This window comes from Xiphophorus maculatus, chromosome 19 (genome assembly GCF_002775205.1).
Source record: "Xiphophorus maculatus strain JP 163 A chromosome 19, X_maculatus-5.0-male, whole genome shotgun sequence".
NCBI lineage: Eukaryota > Metazoa > Chordata > Actinopteri > Cyprinodontiformes > Poeciliidae > Xiphophorus > Xiphophorus maculatus.
Window position 1 is genome coordinate 12,829,870 of NC_036461.1, and position 22,946 is coordinate 12,852,815.

Sequence of the window (22,946 nt, forward strand, 5' to 3'; positions counted from 1 at the left end):
GAAATCAAATGTACTAGAAACTGTGCATCAATCGTAGGATTTAATTTGTCAAAAACACTTAAACACCATTCCACTAGAGACCATTTATCACAGCTCCCAGTATATCACTGTGTTAGAATGGCCCAATCAAAGGAGTAGATGTATGGAATGGATTGAATGAGTTCAAAAAAGTACAACTATAAACCAACTTAAAAACTGTTTAAAAAGGCGCTTATTGGGAAATATGTTATATGTTGTATAAGATGAGTGTTTCAAAGACCATAAATGCTATTGATGATATAAAAAGTGTTTAAATAAATTGTACATCTAAAGATGAAAATGTGAGTCTTAAATGTCATGTAAGGTGGGAATAATTTTTGTTTATCTGGTGTTTGGACATTTAATTGTTTGTAAGTGAGTATGAAAGAGTCGGGAAATCATAAGATCCTGTATCTTCTAACTGCTCTTTCTTTTCGAACAGGAAATATAAAATTGCATGTCAATTGGGTATGATAATTTGTTTTAATTTTTTTTCTTCTTTCTTGCTTTTATTTTTGTCTGTTTTTGAAATAAATAAGTAAATAAAGTCCAGACCTAAGGTCTGCATTGAGGTTTAATTTTTGTATTTATTTAGAAAAATATTTCAATAAAAATATTTGTGTGACGGAAAGTCCCCGTGCTAATAGAGGATATCCTCATTTTATTTTTTCTTTATATTCCACGTGTATACTGAATGTGAGTCTGTTCTTCAGCTGCTCGTATTTAATCAAGCAGATTAAAGCCACCTGCACAATGTGTGTTGGTAGATGTCTTCTTTTGATTTATGAGAGTTATTTGATTACATTTATCATAGTCTCATCAGGACCAATATTACATTTTAACATTGTACAGTGACTGAACTCATTGGGTCATCCAAAATAGCAACTTTTTGGCTGTAACTCAGAGCTTCAGGTGTTAAGTTTGACAAATTGTCCACAAGTGTTAAACTTATCGGGGGTTCTAAACCCTAAACTCTAAAGCAGAAATGAAAAATGGGATCATATTGCACAATTTAGTCAAATACTGATGTACAAATGACTGTTTTATATATTACTTATTTTCTAGCAAATGCAGAGGCATAATAATTGGAGGGTAGCCTGTGATTCAAAGCTAATAGGCACACACTGCTAGAGAAGGTTCATTATAGCAGCCTATTGATCTTTGCTTCAATCAAAAACAACAGGAAACTGAAGTGGAGACCAATGAACCAGAAAGAAGTCCTGGTGGCTACTTCTATCTTCTGTTTCCATCAAAAGTAAGAACTTTAATGTGGAAATGACACCTTTCCTAATTGTTCTATGCAGAGACAACAGGCTAACTACAACTGTCAATAGAATAGACAGAAAATTTCTTAAAGCATTTTGAATAACAAGATAATGATCAAGCCTGAATTGCTTGATAAGTAGGATCAATAGGAATGTGTGACTGGACTGAATTGTTTTTTGAGTTTTTCTTTATCTTTTCTAGTGTCTTGATATGACTGAACAGAAATTGAACAGTATTGTGAATGTGGAGTGAGTTAAAGCAGAAACAACAAAATAATTTAATTAGTGCAAAAATTGCCGTGTTTTAATATTAGATTTAGAGTTGCTTGTGTGAGACACCTTCAAATTCTGTGTAGTTTTTCTATTTAGACTATTTTTGTCCGTGTTAGACCTAAGCTTGTTATAAACCATTGGTTTAAAAATATGCCTTCTTAATTACTCTGTAATATATCTAAAATTCTTTCTTTAAAGAATAAAACTGTGAATAAAACAGTGAATTGTGTTATTGTTACTTCTCCTCAATGGTTAATTTCGCGTCCCTTGATACTTTCGTAACGTCCGGTACCACTGACGTATTTCCGATTTTTTTTTCTTCTTGAAGGAAGAACAACAATGGCGTCCTGTAGTAAGGTAGTCGTATCATAATGTTATTGACATGGGGAAAATATTTGTATAACTAATAGACAATCGGTAGTTATTGTTAGTAGATTGTATATATAAGAGGTGAATCGGCTTAGTTGAATTGTTGTTGTTTAAAATGTCGTATTGTTGTGCTAAGCTAACTGTAGCTAGCCTGCATGCTAACTAACTTTTAATCTGTCAGCTGTGTTCGGCTATTCAGACCGTAATTTCAAAAGACTGATCACAATAAACGAATGATTTGCGTCGCCTTTTGTCTAAATCCTGATGTTTTTCTCTTTTTTAAGAACACAGTTGCCGCTACTGACGAAGAACCGACAGAAACTACGACTTCTGAGAAGAGAGAAGAAAGACTACGTAAATTCAGGGAGTTGCATTTTAAACGGGTGAGTTGTTGCCAGATTCATTTCGCAGAGCTAAATGAATCTGGCATTCATTTAGCCAGATTCATCTGTATTTTTCGGTAAATGACAAATAGCTTATGAAGATACCCGTTTAAGCGTCTCTGTGTGAACCTCATCAACATAAAACAAATATATCTTCCTATAAATCTTATTTCCAATGCAGAATGAGGCTCGTAAACTGAATCATCAGGAGGTGGTGGAGGAGGATAAAAGGCTGAAACTTCCTTCAAACTGGGAAGCTAAAAAATCCAGATTGGAGTGGGAGCTTGCTGAAGATGAAAAGAAAAAGGTATTTTCTGTATTTTCCACTATGTCTGTAATACAGTACTGCGTTCAAAATATTGGCTCACTCTTGAGTTCCTTATTGTTAGTTTGCAACTCTTTTCATATTAGGAAATCTTGATTTATTTATTTCTGTCTTTATACTCTGTCATCATAATTCTTTCCACACTTATTATTGCAGGAATTCAATCATGGTAGAACAAGAAATGTACAGGTGTTTTGTAATTTTTTGATTGTACCTTAAAGTAGATGGTTACCAGTTAGCCTTTCACGATAAAGATTCTTTAAAATCGCAAAATTTGATCTTCTTGCCTTTGATGCATTTCTTTATTCTTGCTTCACTAAAGAGACAGAAGTTTCCAAAATGCGTATTTAAGAAATCACTCTTACTCTGCTGATTCATCTCTTGATGTTGTTATGCATAAGCTGGAATCAAATTCTCATTGTTTGAATTCCTTGACCAAATATGTCATGGTATCATGTTATTCACACAAACTTTTAAACTAAAGTGTATAACATGAAACAGCTGCTTTTTATCAGTAATAATCAATTACTGTAGCAACAGTAGGGATACCTGCTGGTTTTCTGTTTTAATGGAAGTAGTTAATACGGTCATAATGTTAATCATCATAACATTTGTATAGCAATTCGTACAGAATGATAGAGAACCTAAAAAGTAAGGGCAATAAATAACTTTAATTGTTGTAAACATACTTATTATTCAGTTGTTGTTTTTTTTTGTTGTTTTCTAGACTGGCTCTTTCTTTGGCATCTTGTTAAAAGGCCTTAGAATTTGTAATAAACTCATCCTTTTTATTTTCAAAACTTTAGTACACAATTTATTGAATATTGCTATCAAAAAGGACTACTTGAATCCAATTTTTGGTAGCTGTAATATTTCAGAAGCCAGGCATTGACACTCTGCTTGACAATAATATATTTGCCCAACTAGATGATAATTACCCTGCCATTGTTGTCATCTCCTTATTTACATCTTAGTAAACAAAGGTTAGCATAACTTTTAATCTGTCAGATGTGTTCAGCTGCTCCGACAGATGATGACCCCATCGTCTACCATCACAATGGGGAAAAAGAAAGAAAAGAGGGAAGAAAATGTGGCCTAATGGCAGTAGATATTTTAACCACAATATTGCTGAAAAATATAGATGATTGTTTTGTTAACATTTTGCAGGCCTGGTACCTAACTTGGTTTGGTTTTAAAAAGGCCACAAGATAGCAAGAAAACATTGCAACATTGCAATTAACCAATGTTTCTTGATCGCTGCTCACTTCCCCTTACATCATCACAATGTCCCTGAGCCCTAAGAGCTAGATGAGATCTATACCAGATGTGGAAATAAAGGACAATGAAACTCCAAGTTGATTAATTATATTATTGACAAGTATCATAGAGTTTTAGGGGGTTTCTTTCAATGACACCTATCAGTGCAATCTTTCGTGATTGAGACATTGCACACGTTGATATTGCAGAGAAGATTGGGGTTTGATATATTGTGCAGCTCTGACTGAACATTTACCTTCAAGGAATGTGCGACTCGTGGTGAAGACTATCACAGAGTGAAGCTGCTGGAAATCACTGCTGATGAGGCTGAGCGATGGGAGAGGAAGAAGAAGAAGAAGAATCCGGACACAGGATTCGCAGGTATGATGGCTTCACTTAGACGTTGAAAGAAAACATCTCAGTTCCACTTGGTTTCACCTGCATTACATCTCACAAGCCAGCCATTTGAAGATTAAGTAAGATACCCTTTTCACTAATTAAACAGATTTCTTTTGGTGTTAATAAAAAGCTTGTGCATTCAGTGGTCACAATACAACAGGATCCAAGTTGCATAGTAGTCACTGGGATTATACTACCTACAACAAACCTAATCAGATAATAGTAGATAAAGACACTGATGCTATATCTAACTTATGGTGTCCAGTTTCATGTTTCCCCTCTGCTTTATTCAGAGATAAATCATTGACAATGATGTATATGTTTTAAAAAGCAATTTTTATCAAGATAAAATAGCTTTAACAGATTGGAAATATCTAATATTAGGAATAGACAGAATCGGTTGAATAGGGACCAGCCATCAGAATAAACTTCCATTTGGTGAACAAGTCACATTTTCACCTCACAGCGCCTCTTTGTGGACCTTGTTAGAAAGTAAGGAAGCATTTATTTACAGTGCTGTTAACCTGTTTAAAAATGAGGAAGAAATGGCACAAAAGTTGTTTAAAATCAAATAGTCTGTCATGGAAAATGCCGGATTTCAAAGCCAACGACGGTCTAACAGATATGCCTTAACATTACTCCTGCAGAAAAATAATAATTGATGATGGCTCTGGGTAGAATGGCTAGCAAATAATGTTAAATGCTGTTTTTCTACCCTATTTTGTCATAGTTAATGGAAAATCTGTCCAATATTGGGTTGTCAAATTATACATAATGCAGCAATATTAAATGAGAAAGAACACATAAGTTTGTTTTTTTTGGAGCGGGGGGGGTCCGCACATGTTCCATCACGTCTTAATAAGATTGGGTACCATAACTTGAAGGAACCACAAAGATTCTATCTTTTAAATAGACAGCTCACCACCCACATATTCAATTTAATGATCAATTCATGGGATTCACTTTAGTTTGAACTACAGGCGACAGTCTTATCTATCTGATCTGATCTCTGTTTAGGATCTTTCACAGCTAATGTTATTACCAAACATTGTGTCACACACTAAAATCGCTGTCAGTTCCAGATTACATTCACTCTGGAATCCTCTTATGAGTGTTTTAACTATATCTGGAATTAACATTCTAGGGAATGCCATTTAGATCAAACAGTTTTATTTTGGGCATGGGTAACCCTGTTCTCACGCTTTGGAACCCTTTTCTTCTAATGATTAGTAATGCAATGTAGTGTGTCAATTCCAAAAGCAGAGCGCTGGGAGTCTGTTCTTCCACTGTGCTTCAGTGTGTGAGTGAGAAACATCCTGACTCTTTGTATGGTTTTCCATGATGGCAGATTGTGAAGCAACAAGTACTCTATATAAGCACATAGATGCAATACGTCTCCTAATTTGTTCTGTAGAGAAAAGAGCTTGCTGCTGAATGTGGCTGTCATCCAATGTCTCAATCTCCCTCCACCAGAGGGGATTCAAGAGAAATGATGGGAGGAGGAAATATGCCTCTTTGGCCCTGCTTAACCAGCTGCAGCTTGTGTTACTGTGCCTCGTGCCTGCTTGCTGTTTGTTCCACTAATTATAACTTTTTTTTTGGTTTTATCTTGCCATCTCCCTCAAATACACACGCACACACACAATGGACTACAGGTTATGCAGAGGCCCAATTCCGACAGTACCAGAGACTCACCAAGCAAATCAGACCAGATTTGCAAAGCTATGAGAAGCAAAGGGAGGAAAGGTAAGTGTGGAAGAATACAGTGCTGTTCAAAATGGAGTTTTGTATGTGATTTAAAATTTTTCGAGATGCCAAGTTCAGTTTTACTCAATGACTGATTACAGCCGGACCAGTTAAATTAAGAAATTTGTTAAATAGAACATGTGTGGTAACACCACAGGCTAAAAGACCTCCAAATGCAGTATATTCTTCTCTGACGTTAAATTATGTACACTGCAAAAACACAAAATCTTATCAAGTATCTTTGGTCTACTTTCTATTACAATTATCTTAGTACACTTGAAATAAGACAAAACTAACGCACAGGTAACTATTCAGCAAGATATAGAAGCTTGTTTTAAGTAAACCATTGCTTAATGATTTTGTTTTCTTTTAAGTGCCAGTGGAACCAGCAGATTAGTTCTGTGCCTCTTGAGGCAGTTTTGTCATATTTCAAGTGTACAAAGATATTTGCACTGAAAACCAGACCAACTACTTTGTAAGATTGTGTTTTTGCAGTGTTAATGATTCAACAATAAAAAGAGATTAATCCGAAATGGCATCCTTGCGCGAGTTCTAATGTGAAACTCATTGATGAACAAAAACAATAGACAGGCTTGTCTCACATTTGGCAAAAAATATCATAAGGATCCCTATGATTTATACAGATATTTGAAAGATGCATCCCAAAGGATTTGGCATAAAACCTAACACCTTTAAATAAAAAAAAAAAACAAATTCAATGTATAATGTTATCATTTCAAGCAGCCTTTGTTAACTCACATTATCACATCAGTTATGTCTATTATTAAAAATTTGAGTGACAAAAAGCTAAATAAGGATCATGACGTTGATTGAAGGGCATAACTGAAATCTCAAATAAAAAAGAGGAGTTGTAGCTATTGGCCCGGCGCAACCAACTCAGAAGTCACCCATCATGTGTTCATAAAGAGTTTAGTCAATGATCATCCATGCACTTCTCAATTTGCCAATGGGATTTTATTTTGACATGGTTGCACAATTCAGTATAACAATTTTTAAAGTGTAGATGCACAGGACATGCATGCTAATGTTAAGAGGATTTTGGTGCATGGAGGCTTTTTACCCTTTTACTGCTACCACATGCACCCTAGCAAAGGAGTCCACTGTCACGTATGCCCAGAAGCAGCATCATCTTCCTTCTTTGGATGCTTGAAATCACAATGGTGGAATAGAAAAGTCAGTTTAAGTGTGTTAAATTGCTGGTTATCTTTGGTTATGTATTTCTAATTCTTTTGCCGGTGCTTCTTCACAGCGGTGAGGATTTCTACCCCACATCCAATAGCCTGAGCTACGGCAGCCATGTTCCCACAAAAGAGGGCGTTGACCGCATGGTGGAGGATGTTGAGAAACAGTAAGTCACAGTTGTAAATTTATAGAAGTTCCCTATTATGTCTTGACCTTTAGATAATTTGAGCTTCTAATCCAGTGCCAGTCTGACATGAAAGCTTTCTCAGGTCAACTGATCCATCTTCGTTAGAAAGGAGCAGAAGAATGGCATAGGAAGCTAAAAGTATGAAGAAACACTAAATCCTTGTTAATACCCGGTTACCCAGCCTTAAACCCCTTTTTGAAAAGCAAATGTTGGAAATCTTCCTTAACTTTGGTACTTATCATTGGCTCAGGCTATTGAAACAATTCCTGTTTTTCATTTATCTCAGAATGAGAGCGAGTTGAGTCACACTAGCACACCACAAACATAGTGTGGCGATACAGTAAGTGTCGGCAATCTAAGTCTGCTTCTGTGATAGACCGGAGCCTATCTAATTTGAAACAAAATCAACTCCAGGGTATAAATCCTGGTCCAGCCCAACAATTAATCTTAAAATTTATGAGGAAATACATAAATTTCCCCATTTATACTATCAACACTGACAAGCCTGTCAGTGTAGGTAGATGTTTTTTTGCACCTAGTATTGGCATTACATCATTACAACTTGCAAGTAATGGTGTATTTTATTATTTTGCTCTGTGAAGCAATTTGTAATGTGCATTTCAATACATACTTTAGTTTTTCCTTGTGTGTGTATATATAAAGTTATTTTAAAAAGTGCCTGTACTCTGGTGTGCCTCAAGTTTTAATGTTTGGGCTCCTTAACTTTTGATCGCTAGTGGTTCCCCAAGTTGTTCTGTATTTGACAGTCCTAGACTTGTGTTGGAGATGCAACTGTAGAACATTAGACAAGGACTTAGCTGCCAGGGATGACGCACAATAATGCTTTGAAGACATGGTGAATCAAGAGTAGGAGCTCACAAATTGACAGTATTTTCCTCGGAGCATGTACGTGTGTGTTAGGTTTTCCATCCTCACTCAACCTACCAAATTTAAGCGCATGCCCCCAAAAATATTGCTTGCAGACAATTATTGTTATTGGATATGCCATGGATAGGGGCCACACTGGCTCATGCAGTCCTTCGTGGATTGTTTTTTTTTTTTGCAATTGTCAGGATTGAGAAGCGTGCCAAATACAGCCGGCGCAGGGCGTACAACGACGATGCAGACATCGACTACATCAACGAAAGGAACGCCAAGTTCAACAAGAAGGCAGAGCGCTTCTATGGCAAATACACAGCAGAGATCAAACAGAACTTGGAGAGAGGAACAGCCGTCTAGTTTGTCCCGTCACCTCAGTGATTTTTCTTTCTGGATACCTTGTTTTTTTTTTTGTTTTTTTTTTTTGCTTATGCTTTTAAGCAATCTAAGAGTCCTATGATTGGTGGATTTGATCTGACATGCATCTCTTATAATATTTTGTCTTCTGTTACTTTGTACAGTATTAAACCTTAGAAAAGACATTCCTCCTCCCTTTTTAATAAACCATGTCTAATTACACAGTAATCCTGCTTGCTTATTGGCTTTTGTGTTTGCTGTGTGTGGTCTTATGATTGAAATATTTTAAGCTTAAAAATAAGTATTAACTACCATCATAACTTCATCTCAGTAGTAACTTGCCTAGGGCTGTGATGTGACCAAGAAAGCCTTGTGACTGTGGCTGAAAAGAGCAAACAGGTTCCCATTCAAGCTTATTCCTGAACTGCAAATGAAGTGGCATTGCACCCTCTGCAGGACCTTTTTTGGAGGTTAAATTCACTCATTTAGTATTTTTCTGAAATGTTTTTTTATTAGATTCTATAAAGATGCATGGTTTTAGTTTTTACTCCAAGTTTGATATACCTGGGGATACTGTTAGAGAAACATTTGCTATGGCACATTTCAGTGTCACTTCCAATATTGATCCAACTTAGACAAAAAACAGCATCATGACAGACTTGAGGTAGATTTTCTATCAAAGCAGTTGTCTGAGCTCAAGTTAGAACAGGGACATGTCTGGCTGTAAGATATTCCAATGTGCAATTAATTTTATTACAGTGATAATTCTCATGATTTATTACACAGCTTTGCAGTTCAGCATTAATTTACTGGCGCCTGTGCCAAGATGCTGTCAAGGCTACCACCAATAACCTTCAGGGTTGCTGAAAAACAGCCACAAAACCAAGCACACCTGCTTCTGAGTTTGATTATTCCCATTTTAAAAGATGTAACAGATGTCCTGATCATACAAATCAGCAAACTTATCTATTATTTTTGTAGGAACAAGGAAGAGATGCATCATACTGAACTGGGAAACCATAAGCCAATTTCAACTAAATTGCACACATCCCTTCTGATTAGGATCTAAATCTGTCAAGAGGCAGAATATTTGCTCATGGTTTTAAAGAAAACAGTGCCATCATGTGGGATTTATAGGAACTGCTACTGTACACATTTATTCAACAAACTCAACTCTTTCTATTCAAACATTTAAGAAAATATTGAGGGATAACCCTAGTTAGTAACACTGCCAACATTGTCACAACTCAAATCCATTTTGTCAATGTTCAAAGAGAAAAAGACATCATTCTTGATTCAATTCTTTATTAATAAATACACAATACAGAGGAGAAGGAATAATCCCACCTTAACGAATTCTTCACAGCTTCCCATTTACATCTTTAATATCTGAAAGAAAATGACCACAAAATTGATATTTCACAAACTATGTACATTATTTACAGTGTCCATATACCCAGTCACAGAACTAGCTTAAGGGTGTTTGTTTGGACTGGAGTTTTGGCCTGAACTGATGGGAATCCAATGGCCGTAAGGCTTCCGGCTTTCAACGCTGTCAACTCTGGGAGTTACCTTTGCAGGAGATGGAGCCACCACTGTTGGCTTCGCAACAGAATTCTAGAAAATGGGAAGGGGGAAAGTTTTTAAACACCTATTTTATTCCAGATTGTTTTGACTCTGTGTGCACTTTTGAGTCACTTACATTTACACTGAAAGCAATTTTCCTGCCTTCTATCCTTGGACTGGACACTCCAGGCTCTGCCTCGTCCTAATTCAAGGAGAGAAACAGATTACAAGTTACTCATGAGCAAGGAACTGCGCTTCAACCTGAAGTTCAAACTGATGGACTTCAAGATCTAGTTAAACAATTCTACTTAATATATGGCACTTTCAAACTGCAGCTTTCATGCAGCCCTTCATTACTTAAATTATATCTAAAGGACAGACCTTGAAGCTGTATAAAATGATAATAAAAAAGTTTAGTTTGTTTAAACTGGAAGAGTGATGGAACAGTGATCAAGACGCAAGTTCCCCAGCCCCTCAGCACACATCTTGTGTACCAACTTATCTTTAGGATATGGAGAAGAGTTGTCTTGACTGGAATAGTCATTATAATGCAGTCCACACGCCTGTGCTCCTTCAGCGAGTGGCAGATTCTGCTAAGTAACAATAACCCATTTCATCTGAAAGCATAAATACATTGTAATGGCACAGAACTAACACCTAACTAAATTATTTACATGTTTGTGCAATAAGCATATGCATGTAATCTAGAGTGAATTGCTATGTTAACTGTATGTGCTTATTCCATATATTAAACATACTGCAACATCTAAAGTCAGAGAACATGTCAACGCAAACAAATGGTTGTCACCCATGTCACATGACAGCCTTTTAATCCCAGGTGCCGATGAGTGAAGGAGACCACTGTCATGTTATCTATGAAGACAGGAATAAATACAGAGAGCAGGTGTGTTCCCTCATGGGTCAGGTTAACAAAAGACAGGAAATAAAACCAAAAGAGAAAGAAAAGAAACTAGACCAAGAGCAGGTAATACATTTGGTGTGCTCTCAAGAAAAAAAAAATCATGTAAGGAACTTGAATCTAAAAGAACCTACTTTTATTTATTTTAAAACAAAAAAAAAACAAAAAAAAACAAACATGTATATTTACTTCTATTCAACTTTCACCAAGCCAATAGCAATGTACTGTAGCTACAAAAAAATAGAATTTACAAAGAATTTCTCAGTGATTGAGGAGGTAATTTCTTCTACAGCATAATTTTTTTTATCAGTAGTAAAAACACTCACCTCTAAATGAGTCTTTTGGGAGCCATGCCTCACCCCTGTAACAGGCTCTGGTGAAGAACCTCTGGCTGCTGGCTGCTCTGACAGGATAGGCTTCACACTTTCAGGAAGGTCCAGCTTCTCCACTCCAAGCATTCGCATAGCATTGGCCTTGGCAACTTCAAGGAGTTCCCTTTTGTCTGTGGACCACAATAAAAATAGAGAAGACAGTTATCCACTCAATACTATCCACCACCTGTGCAAAATAAGAAAAAAATAATAAAAAAGTCTACTCACCACGTAGGCTTAAACTGACAGAACGTCCAGATGACCTGGATCGCGATCGCCCCCTGTAGGTCATGGAAGGAGATCGAGAGTATCTGTATCTCAGCTGACTTGCTGGTCTCCTGTACCTACTCCAGCGTGCAGGAGACCAAGAGCGAGACCTGGACCTATAGCTTCTGCGATGGCGGGAATATCTGTCTGATACCGGGGAGCGTGAGTAGGAGCGGGAATGAGCCCTGTAGTGGCGTAGTGGGGATCGGCTGTGGGAGCGAGAACGTCCCCTATAGCGGCGGGGTGGGGACCGGCTGAAGGAGCGGGAGTGTGCCCTGTAGCGCCTGGGTGGGGACCAGCGGTAGCGGTCGACGCCATAACTGCGGTGGTTATCACATCTACAGCGGGATGAATGTCGGTGGCATCGCGGATAGGATCGGGACCTGGAACGGGACCTGGAGCTAGAGGATGACCCGCTCCTGCAAGAAGATGAAGATGAGGAGGATGAAGACCTGTTGCGTCCGTGGCGGCTTTTACGCCCTCTGTAGTCAGAACCAGTGGAACGGCTGCTGGCAGAGCTGCTAACGGATCGTGAGCGAGATCGGGAGTGTGAAGAGCCTGGGCTCTTCTGGTCGAAGATCACATTGATGCCGTCGCTCTGGCGAGCCTGTGCCATATCAGAGTGCGAGTCAACCTGTGTAGCCATCTCTCAGTTTTTCTGCCGAAGGCTGAAAAAAGATGGAAATTAAAAAGTTACTATATGTATGGATGTAAAGCAAACGTAACTTGATTTCATTAAGTTTAGATAGTCTATTATACAAATACCAAAGATATTTGAATAAGTACTGTAGAAATATGGATGACGTAACTAAATTCTACTCAATACTGCCCCCTAGTGACTGCAGTAGCGTTGCGTAACTCCCAACGGCTGACCGGAGAGTTGTGGAAATTTCCAGACTCGCAGGCTAGTTCTTCTAACAATAAATTCTGTGGGCGATTCAGCAACCACCCTTCTGTATTAATTTCAAAGAAAATATCTACACAAAACATAAAAACAATGCTCTATAAGCACTAAGCCCCCAAGAAACGAAAATATAGGCGTGTTGCTGTAGTCTTACCAATTTAAATGTAGCTCGTTGGTCTCCTTATAAAAATGTCGACAGAAAAGGCTGCTATGTAGAAAAAACTTAAACAAGGCGCGAGTGTAGAAGAACAGCTAAAAAGCTATCAAATATATTGTCTTGTTTCCAAATGCTGAAAAAAGAACAAAACGTCTCATCCAACGTTGATTCTCCAGTCGTCGTTACTCGAATGACGACGAGGCTGCAGCTACATCTGCTTTTAAGAAGCCTCGGGAAATTTCCATTCGTGTGCTGCCCGGCCGATTCGACGTTTTTGACAAGTTCACTATTAAGACTCTTCTAAGTTATCGGGAGAAGCCCAGTGTTCTCCAAATTCAAGTCGCCATACATCTGCTCACCAAGAAATGTTTTGAAGTTTGTTATTTTCTGTCTCAAAATGACTGTGAAGTTGAGATTGAATTAAAAAAGAAAATCCAGTTTCGGAACTATCCAAAAGAATCGAATCAGTTTCAACGGCCCGCCGTTCAGTAAAATGGATGAGTACGGGTTACATTTTGCTTATGTAAGTGCACAGCATAATGCGGTTTTAGGAAATAAATCCATAAAACTTATAGAAGTGGTGAAGATACAATTTCAGCCTTTTTAGCTGCATAGTATACAATAGTTGAGTATATGGTTCATTGTGTAATAACCGTATGGTTAACAAAGCCTATATTATTTGAATTATGTGTTCTAACTAATTAATTTTCTTGCAATCATTTTTACTTATTTGGGATTACCCCGAAAGTAACACCACTGTGTTAAACGTTTTTAACTGCTACATCTCTATGCTAAATCATTCGTCTGTTGCAGGTCAAAGTACAACTCACTTTGAGAGCTATACTAAACTCATTTCATAACAGATTTACTCCGGTTTGCAGTTAAGTATTAGTTATGAAAAAAGTCAATATAATTTGTTTGCAAAAATTGCGTTGCATCTTAAAATGCAGGTCAGTGTAGAAAAGCTACGAGGTTCTCTGCAGTTCCAGAAGTATCGCTTTGCCAACCCCTTCAACAACACCGCGTCAGTTTACTTTATGTTGCAAAATAACATGAAAATATCAGCTAGTTGTTGTCGATGCTTGAATTTTGTGATGCTGGAAATAACAGTTTTATCTCCCAGCTCTGTACTTTGTGACAGATCAGGTTTGTGATGACATGCCAACACAGTGTTATGTTTTATACGTATCTTTGTCCTATTTGGACGTTACATTGGAGAAAATGTAATCATTGTCCTTTCCCCTCAATCGCAGACGTTGCAGGCGATCTCGCGACATTTTATGTAACGTCTCCTGTTTACTTTGAGTAGACGTGGAAAAACAGATTGTCCTGTGTCAACGCCATTTTGTGATGGTCATTTTTAGAAAAAAAAAGGGTATTAGAGATAAAAAAAAACTGTTAAGGTAATTTTGTACGACTTCGAAGTTTGATGTAATTATGCGTGTTTTATGTATTAAAAATCTATACATTTCTATTGAAAATAGCGTGGGTGAAATGTGGGATTTGTATTTTTTATTTATTTATTTTTGTTTACTTATTAATTTATTATTAATAATAAGTTGGAAAATAAGTTCATAGCTAACAAGTTGTGAGACTAAATTCCTGCTAAGAATAGCTAAAAAAAAAATTGGTTTGGAAATTTGATCAAAATTTGGCATCTTTGTCATATTTGTGTAAACATGACAAAGCGAGCGCTCTTGGGAGCAAACTATCTTTGACGCATTTTTCTCCGGTAACCTTGGCAACAAGAATTTGGGCAGTTGGGAGAAAGTAAATGGCTCATGAATACTCGGAATACACTTCTTTCGCCTTTGCAAGTATGTGTGTGTGTGGAAGACACTTTTTTAGACACGTGTTGCTGTTTTTTCTTGTATAATAAAATGTAGAGTAGTGTATATTATCTGAGTGTAACATTAAGTTGAATAAGTGTTTTCCATTCTGTCATATTACAGTTAAAAAAAGCTGTTCAATGACTGTCACGTGTTGAGGGTTGATTTGTTTTACTAAAGTTTATATTGGCATTCATTAAAATACAAAATAAATGTTTTGATCGTGATATTTATAAAATTGCAGTTTATGCCGTTTTTATTGTATAATATTAAGAGCAGTTACATTCAGAAAAACAAATATAAAATATATAAAATTGTGACTTTCACCTTTTAAATTATTATTGTTGACAAAACAAAATGGCGGAATCAAATGAACTAAATGGTGATTGATTATTTTAAGTATAAATGAACTAAATGCATAACTTATTAATATTATCTGAATTATATGGCCCGTATTTTATGATTATATGCATTGTTCATTTTTGGTTTATTAGAATTACTCAGAAAGATTAAAAATATGGGGGGTGATTGTTTTATCATTTTATTTTGGGTGGTTTGAATTGATAATTTTACCGATGCTTTTACGTTGAGTTTGCAATGCTGTTGTAGAGTGTCTGGGTATGTGTATTTGTCATATATTTAACCTCGCTGCAAGGCAATTTCTTTCCATACGATACAGATACGGCCATACTTAGTATTTTATTTTCAAATATTGGTTATGGTCTTCAAGGAGCGGTTGCCACTCACAATATGGCGGACCGTGTGGTTTCTATGGCGCAACGAACCCGTTGCAGCTTCTACTCTTCTATGTCTACAGCTTTTGGCTACGCACTTGGACTTAACCACCGAGTGAACGCTCGCCAACTTCCTGTTCTGTGTCTCCAGAAACCTGCAAGCAGGCGATAAACTGCTCCAAGATGAACGTTCTCGCTAAGCTGCCATCCTCCTACGGATATGTGATATTAATTTACCTGTACAGCTGGATTATGCTGGGTTATTTGGCAGCAAAGGTTATCGGGGCCCGGAAGAAATACAAAGTGAAGGTACCTTGATTGAGATTGAGAAGTCTCTAAAGTCTTTATGATGCGCCTACAACTTGTTTGAAAACATTTTTTAATGCAACTGCTTGTTTATTTTACAGTATCCCGCAATGTACAGCGACAAGGAACAAATGTTCAACTGCATCCAGAGAGCCCACCAGAACACATTAGAGGTGTATCCACAGTGGCTCGTTTTCCAAACAATCGCAGCCCTTGTGTACCCGGTATTTTTATCATTTTATACTTACTTAATCGTTATTTGTTCGTGTATTCATTTCCATGTACATAGAACGACACGCAGCCAATCATCATGCAATTCCTCCGATTGCGAAAGATATGGTGTCACAGTGATGGGCGTGTTTTCTCCAGATGTCATTAACTAATTTATTTATTTATTTTATTTACATTACTTATGTGGACTCTGATTTCTATTGTCTGTGTTTTACTAGTTAATTGCATCTGCGTTGGGTGCTATTTGGGTGACCAGTAGGTTCTTCTATGCCTGGGGATACTACACTGGAGGTAAGACCCCCACTTCGGATATGTTATGTACACGGATTTCAACTGATAATACTTGCAAGTCCCCTTTCTACAACATTGCCCCAAATACACCTGCCTTTTTTCATTTTATGAGAAGAAGGTGTCGCCTAAGCTAATGCCTTGCAAAATGTGTTGCTCCTCACCTAGTTTTGTTTAATTATTTACATAAGATACCACCTAGGCAAAAGGTTATTCATAAAAAAAATCAGAACATCTGCTAAAGACATGTGGATCTACAGCAGTTGACTCACCATGTTCTTAAGACAAATACTTTTTAGTTTGTCTTATCTTATTGTTCTACAATGTTTTGTTTATTTCTTTCTTCCCAGAACCAGAGAAGAGGATGAATGGCTCCTTTGGCTACATTGGATACTTTGGAGTGATCCTTATGTCCATATACATTTCTTTGCAATTGCTGGGAGTCTTTTAAGGTGGTTTTCAACCCATATAGTTAAAGAGTTTAATGGCTCATTGCTGGCAAACATCAGAAATAAACTTCCATACGTAAGTGCTAGTTTCAGCATATATTTTATAGGTTGGTAATTTGACATTAAGGTTTGTTAATATTGTTTAATTAAAAAAAAATACTTCATGTAGCCAAGGATTATCAGAAAAAGAAAGAGATGACTGGATTTTAGTCTCATAGAGTGTTAGTGGCGAAAGGGCCAAGCAGTGAGGGTTGATGGCTCTATGTGACTTACACATGATGCTTAAGTCACAAATCTTGCTCTGAGGACACAGTTCTTATTAAATGTGGAAGAAAATGTTATGTTGACTTCCTCAAGTTTGTTTCATACAGAACGAATATGATTTTTTTTCACAATAAAATGCTTTGATCTCAGTCATTCAAATAATAACATCTCAGTCAAAGAGAATAAAAACAAATGTTTTTTGTTCTAATGTCCCTAATCATTTAAATTAGTTAAATATTTAGCTACCTTTAGATGAGTTAATTTTAAGCCTTTGCTCTGAAGCCTACAAGTTTGCTTTTTTGTTATGCTTTTCCATTTTTTTTTAATCCAGGCAGTGACTATTATTTTAGGCAAGACAATTTTATTTGTCTAAACTGAATTGCCTTTCACCAACAAGGCAATTCAAAGTGTTTTACATGATGAAAACATTAAACAAAAACACAATGTATTGCAGTGGCACAATAAAGGAAAGAAATAAAAAGTTGAAATACAGACAAAAATGTATCGTTTTCCGGGTATTATTTATCAATGGCAACTCTGGCAAGTGGGGTTTTACTTTGCTTTAAGCAGACTCTGCAACCTGTTTCTCTCTGGACCTTTCAAAATGGCTTTTAATAGCTTTGGATACATAATAAAGAGTCAACAAATTTTAACAAATGATGGTTTTAGCAGGTTTCATGTTTGTTTCATATAATAAATGCATTTAATTTCTTCAACAGTCGGTAATTAGACATAGCCACTTGTGGTTTTATTTTTACACATCTTTACACAAATATTAACATTCAATACAAAAACTTCGATTTTTGCTTTTTCCTTATTTATGCGATATTCTTCTTTAAAACCTAACAATAGCCATAAAGCAGTGGTCCTTCAAAAATGACAGAAGAATTCTTATAATGGATACTCAAAATAAAATACAGCTACTCTGTTTTTAGGTCAGGTAACAGATGCTCTACCCAATTTTATTTAGCTGGACAGGCAAAATGGCACTTTTGGCTATAAAAGGAACTCAGTGTTTCAGCATTTTTGCAGTTCCTTAGGAATCTTAAGGGTCAGAGTAGATTTGAACTCAATCTATATGGTCTAGTTAGTAGGTTTATAATGTAATTCACTGAGAATGACAATTGAATTCAGTGAACAAACTAAGAATAATTTTAGATCAGTGGTACAGTGGTTTTGCAAATGAAACAGACATTTTTAATAATTTGGGATATGGGTTAGGTTGGGATTATGATTCAAACAAAAATACTGTTAAAGGAAGGACAGAGATACAAATTCACTATTGCATTTGCATCACATTTTACTGAATATCAACCATGATTCAGTCTTAAGTTCAATCATAGTTTTTGTCACTTTCTTATTTTAATAGTTTACAATAAGTCGCATTTTTGTTTGTCTATTTATGACAAACAAAAAATATATTTATGACTTAGAATATTTATGACACCAAAGCTTGATTTAAAGGAAAAACACTTGTCACATATATAATATTCCGAAGAAAATAAAATATGTGGTACAATTTAACGTATTTCCTTTTATTTGTCCGTTAACTTTATTTTTTTGCAAATTTGTATTTTACGTTTATTGCGATAGAAAAGTCTAATTTTCTGCAGGGTTCTTGAAGGCAACAGAATGAACAAAGCTTGGGTGTGGATGTACTGCGCATGTGCATGAGAGAGCTTCTTGTCGGAAGCCAAGTCGGGTTAAACCAAAGGCTTGACATCAAAAACCGAACATTAAAAGGTAAATTATCTTTGAAACTTACTTTAAACATAACTCGTAACTCGCTTACGCATGTTTCCGTCAGTCGTTATTGTTGTCAGTCCTATTTATGACACTATTTTTCGTAACTTTATAACAAGAAACCTTCAAGGAAATGTTTGCTAGCGTTAAAGCGACGAACAAAAAAGACATTAGGAACAGAGGTTTGTCCTTTGAAAAATACCATCATTTTCTACTGTGTAAAATCGCACTCATTCACTGTGTAGTTGTCTCATCCATGTTAGAAACCTACTGGTTTAGACTCTGAATCTTGAGGTACAGTACTATTGTGCGAACTGGGTTTAGCATCGTATTTACTGTACAGCGGCTGCGCAGTAAAGTATTTATTGTTTTCTCTCCCCCGATCTTAACGTGTATTTTTTTTTTGGTTCGTTTCTTTTAAACAACGTAATGTATCATTGTGGATTATTTTGTGTTCTTTTTTTTCCCCCCCAGAATCATGTCAGGATTTCTGGACGGAATCCGTTGCGGAGACTGTGAGTGCAATGTGGACTGGGGGGAGAGAAGAAATACCATCGCATCCATAGCTGCTGGAGTTCTGGTATTTGCAATGATTTCTTTTGTCCAAATCACATATGTTGTGGAAAGGGTAGTGTGAGCTACTGTGTTTGTTTTACCTTTGTTTTAATGTTCTAAACACTGATCTAAGTGTGTGTAATAATGAAGAGGAAGATTTCTTAGTGATCTCATGTCATCAATCAACCATTGAGGGTAATTGTTCATCTTGTTTTTGCAGTTTTTCACAGGATGGTGGATCATCATTGATGCTGCTGTGAAATATCCCACCGAGGGAGAATTTCATCATGCCTATCATACGTGTGGAGTCATAGCCACAGTGGCCTTTCTCATGTAAGTGGAGTTTTTTCTCACTTTCTGCAGAAAATAAGTAATCTCTCAAAGCTCCATTATTTTTTGTTTTGGAAGCTTGAATCTCCTTTTATTTAAGTACTTTCTTATTTCCTATTGTCATGGATGAGTGGTAGCTTTCATCACATGACTTCATTTTGGAATTTCAGTCATGTGATTAGTATGTGTTTTTTGTGTATCCCCCAACCCCTTTCTCCAGTCAGGGTACCTAGTTTTTAGATGCAAATTGCTACAGTCATTAATGATAAAGACCTTTGCTGTTTGTCATGAACAGTATAAATGTGATATCTCTCACCACTTTGATCAAAATTTATGAAAACTTGATCAAATTTCAGGGCAACTTTCTATTAGGCAGAAACATCCAAAAATGAGATTCGTTGACATCAGATTTTTCGGGTTGGGTTTGAAATCTTCATGTTTACGTATTTTTAAAGACGGCTGAGATCATTGTCTTTAACTCTCGTTCTATTTGCTTTGTGTAGGATAAATGCTGTTTCTAACGGCCAAGTGAGGGGGGACAGCTACAGCGAGGGTTGCCTTGGACAGACAGGTTAGTACATGGATGAGTCTTTTTTTTTTTTTTTTTTGCAACTCAAGTCTTGTCTTTTCTTTTGGTTTCATATTTTTTTGCTTATCACCCACTTTTAGTGTAAATGTGAGTGGGAAACAACTTTGAGTAAATTATTAGTAGGAATTCTTGTATGAATTTGATAATATCTTTACTAAATTTAATCTACTGCACTTTTTAAATACAATTTCTGGTAGAATTCTAAATTTTTGCAGCTTTTCTGGTGTGCGAACTACCAGCTTTTATTGTAATCTTTAAACAATTCAGAATATATATATATATATATATATATATATATATATATATATATATAGCGCTGACTAACAATGAATGTTGACTCAAGGCCTTTACTAAAATGAACATCCAGAAATGCATACTTGACTCAATACAGTCCAATCACATTGGCAGGTTTAAACTTGATTGCATGTGTTCACATTCAATTCTACGGAGCCCCTAAGGGGACATGGAGAGAAAAAAAAGGAAAGAAATCCCGACTTATTATCTCGAGATCCCGACTTATTATCTCGAGATCCCGACTTATTATCTCGAGATCCCGACTTATTATCTCGAGATCCCGCGACATTTCTGAAAAATCACGAGTTACTTTTTTTGGGGGGAAAGGCATGTTTTTATGCGGTAAACGTGGGGGAGTGTGTCTACATTGATTATGGAGGACGACTTATATCATTTTCTGCGGTCCAGAGATGTCCCAGAGGAGGATATCATGCACATGCAATTTAGCGTACATCCATCGGTAACCGTGAAGCTGTCCAGAGGACTGTAGCTGGTTATTAATGAATTCTACCAAAACTGCCAAGTCGGAAAAGGACTTGCGCCGAATGAGTCCCCGCGCTCTGAAAACTCTCTTCAGATGTCTCTCACTAATACTAAATCCATGTCTGCTGTCAAGCGCTGATTTAATGTGTTTATACTCAAGCCCAAGCTCGAAATAAAAATCTATATATCTACCCCCACAGTGATGGAGGACACCCACATGGGTGGGTGTCCTCCATCACTGTGATTAGGTCGTTATGTACTGATGTCGGGATCTCGAGATAATAAGTCGGGATCTCGAGATAATAAGTCGGGATCTCGAGATAATAAGTCGGGATCTCGAGATAATAAGTCGGGATTTCTTTCCTTTTTTTTTCTCTCCATGTCCCCTTAGGGGCTCCGTACAATTCTAGTTGGAAGTGAGCATGTTAAATATTTTCCTTTCATCTGAAGGTGACACTCTAGATCTTCTTACAGGCCCAAATGAGATGTTGACGAGTTTAGATGACTGGTGCTGGCTTACAGTAGTTAGAACTGATCAAACCACTGCTGCTTAGAATGACTCCAGATCACTTTCCCAGTCGTAACTCTACAATAGTACTATTGAAGTCTGCACTGTTCCTTGAGCCTGTTTGGAAGAGGGAAACCTCAAGATTGAATTAAAACATTGCCTTTCAAAGTTATTTTATATGTTTTATAGTCATTCCACTTGTGATGAAGAACAATTCTGATTAGTCATTAAAAGCCCCAAACCAATCACTTTAATGTTCCTAAACTTCTCCCTGCTACTTTAGACTAACCATGAAGTGCTGTACCATGTTGCCCTCGATAACCCACCTCCCTTTTTCTCTCTTTGCAGGTGCTCGAGTTTGGCTCTTCATTGGCTTCATGCTGGCTTTCGGCTCCCTCATTGCCTCCATGTGGATTCTCTTCGGAGGATTCGTAGTGCCTCGTAAGTAGGATTTGTGATATTGGCATATAGTGCAGCAGGTAGTGCTTAGGTCTTAGTAAAAGTTAAAGACTTTTACATTAATTGTACTTCACAAAGTATCACGGTTTGATAATCTTGATATAATTGTTGTTTTTTGCAGAGAAGCCTGCTGTGTATCCTGGTATTGCCATTTTTTTCCAAAATGCATTCATTTTCTTCGGGTAAGTTTGTCGTTAATTATTTGTATCTTTTTATTCAATCCAATTAGCAAAAAGAAACGTGATACTCATTATCTTTTTACTTTCTCTAATTTAGAGGTTTGGTCTTCAAGTTTGGGCGCACAGAGGATCTCTGGCAGTAAAACACTGACTGTCCATGGTTAAACACTCTTTCTATATTGTACGAGACAATATTCTTTAGCCGTCATTCATTTAAATATAAACCTTTTTCAGCTTTTACATTAAACTGTGTAATTTGTGTTCTTTGCTGAATTGTAGCTAAATCATAACTAAGCACAAATTGTCATAGATTTCTGTGAAGTTTAAGGACTTTCAAAGGTGGCACATCTTTAAATGTGTGTTTGCACTCAGACTGTATCCATGTTTTTATTATGGTTTACAAGTTGTGTATACCAAAATGTACATAGCAGAGCTTTACTGCAACATTCCCTTGGGTCGGCTCACTTCTTTAACACATCATCCTTTTAATTTGAACTGTTTGTGTGGAAATTTGAAATGGGTGCAATTTGCAGGTAACATTTTAGAATGATTTGAATTTTTACTGAATGTATCCATATGGGGTTTGAAAAATGTTTTCAGCTTTAATGGGTTATCTGCTCTATATTAAGTTATATTAAATGTTGAATTTTACTATTTCACAATAGAGGGTTTCAGAACTGTATGGTGGTGTTGCTTTAACAGAGGTCTGGGTTTCAGTTTTGTTTTTCCTGTAAATCATTGAGTCAGTTTCCAATAACAGCATCATTAAACACACTGGGCTGTAAATGAGCTTGGCTTTTGTCTTTTCATCATCCAGCATTTCCTCTTTTTTTTATTTCTCTTGCACAAACACATCTAAT

At 36.6% G+C, this 22,946-nt stretch overlaps 4 protein-coding genes across 7 annotated transcripts; 3 read left to right on the forward strand and 1 right to left on the reverse strand.

Moving 5' to 3' along the window:
* Positions 1 to 1,835: 1,835 nt before the first annotated feature.
* On the forward strand, positions 1,836 to 8,889 carry syf2 (SYF2 pre-mRNA splicing factor). Its single transcript, XM_005815481.3, has 7 exons — positions 1,836 to 1,913; positions 2,210 to 2,308; positions 2,490 to 2,615; positions 4,154 to 4,271; positions 5,945 to 6,035; positions 7,306 to 7,404; positions 8,499 to 8,889. The coding sequence occupies exons 1-7, from the start codon at positions 1,896 to 1,898 to the stop codon at positions 8,662 to 8,664; spliced, it is 717 nt and encodes a 238-aa protein (XP_005815538.1). The 5' UTR covers positions 1,836 to 1,895; the 3' UTR covers positions 8,665 to 8,889.
* Positions 8,890 to 9,949: 1,060 nt separating this feature from the next.
* On the reverse strand, positions 9,950 to 13,079 carry rsrp1 (arginine and serine rich protein 1). 4 transcript variants are annotated; one of them, XR_002754511.1, is made up of 6 exons: positions 12,843 to 13,078; positions 11,746 to 12,452; positions 11,473 to 11,648; positions 11,036 to 11,100; positions 10,364 to 10,844; positions 9,950 to 10,278 (listed from the first exon to the last, which is right to left on the reverse strand). XR_002754511.1 is itself a non-coding variant. In XM_005815480.2 (5 exons), exons 2-5 carry the CDS (start codon positions 12,428 to 12,430, stop codon positions 10,135 to 10,137), a joined length of 1,071 nt encoding a protein of 356 aa, XP_005815537.1. In that variant the 5' UTR covers positions 12,431 to 12,452; positions 12,843 to 13,074; the 3' UTR covers positions 9,950 to 10,134. The 4 variants fall into 4 exon arrangements, 1 of the variants encoding a protein (XP_005815537.1); XR_312881.2 differs by having other exon boundaries at positions 11,036 to 11,648; positions 12,843 to 13,079; XR_312882.2 differs by having other exon boundaries at positions 10,364 to 11,100.
* Positions 13,080 to 15,525: 2,446 nt separating this feature from the next.
* Positions 15,526 to 17,440, forward strand: LOC102217223 (microsomal glutathione S-transferase 3-like). The gene is made up of 4 exons (XM_014475107.2): positions 15,526 to 15,717; positions 15,816 to 15,938; positions 16,164 to 16,236; positions 16,584 to 17,440. Exons 1-4 carry the CDS (start codon positions 15,592 to 15,594, stop codon positions 16,682 to 16,684), a joined length of 423 nt encoding a protein of 140 aa, XP_014330593.1. The 5' UTR covers positions 15,526 to 15,591; the 3' UTR covers positions 16,685 to 17,440.
* Positions 17,441 to 18,580: 1,140 nt separating this feature from the next.
* Positions 18,581 to 22,875, forward strand: tmem50a (transmembrane protein 50A). Its single transcript, XM_023353048.1, has 7 exons — positions 18,581 to 18,689; positions 19,164 to 19,269; positions 19,465 to 19,577; positions 20,078 to 20,145; positions 21,797 to 21,889; positions 22,029 to 22,089; positions 22,184 to 22,875. The coding sequence occupies exons 2-7, from the start codon at positions 19,168 to 19,170 to the stop codon at positions 22,227 to 22,229; spliced, it is 483 nt and encodes a 160-aa protein (XP_023208816.1). The 5' UTR covers positions 18,581 to 18,689; positions 19,164 to 19,167; the 3' UTR covers positions 22,230 to 22,875.
* The last annotated feature ends 71 nt before the right edge of the window (positions 22,876 to 22,946 follow it).

Bases quoted from the DNA above. Each gene is read 5' to 3' on its own strand.
- syf2 (XM_005815481.3), top strand. The intron at 4,272-5,944 runs GTATGATGGCTT...AATGGACTACAG, and splicing joins TCCGGACACAGGATTCGCAG to GTTATGCAGAGGCCCAATTC. The intron at 6,036-7,305 runs GTAAGTGTGGAA...GCTTCTTCACAG, and splicing joins GAGAAGCAAAGGGAGGAAAG to CGGTGAGGATTTCTACCCCA.
- rsrp1 (XM_005815480.2), bottom strand. From the start codon at position 12,430: ATGGCTACACAGGTTGACTCGCACTCTGATATGGCACAGGCTCGCCAG. The intron at 11,649-11,745 runs GTGAGTAGACTT...TGTGGTCCACAG, and splicing joins TGTCAGTTTAAGCCTACGTG to ACAAAAGGGAACTCCTTGAA. The intron at 10,430-11,472 runs GTGAGTGTTTTT...TCCTTGAATTAG, and splicing joins CCCAAAAGACTCATTTAGAG to GACGAGGCAGAGCCTGGAGT.
- LOC102217223 (XM_014475107.2), top strand. From the start codon at position 15,592: ATGAACGTTCTCGCTAAGCTGCCATCCTCCTACGGATATGTGATATTA. The intron at 15,939-16,163 runs GTATTTTTATCA...GTGTTTTACTAG, and splicing joins TCGCAGCCCTTGTGTACCCG to TTAATTGCATCTGCGTTGGG. The intron at 16,237-16,583 runs GTAAGACCCCCA...CTTTCTTCCCAG, and splicing joins CTGGGGATACTACACTGGAG to AACCAGAGAAGAGGATGAAT.
- tmem50a (XM_023353048.1), top strand. From the start codon at position 19,168: ATGTCAGGATTTCTGGACGGAATCCGTTGCGGAGACTGTGAGTGCAAT. The intron at 19,578-20,077 runs GTAAGTGGAGTT...TGCTTTGTGTAG, and splicing joins GCCACAGTGGCCTTTCTCAT to GATAAATGCTGTTTCTAACG. The intron at 21,890-22,028 runs GTAAGTAGGATT...TGTTTTTTGCAG, and splicing joins CGGAGGATTCGTAGTGCCTC to AGAAGCCTGCTGTGTATCCT.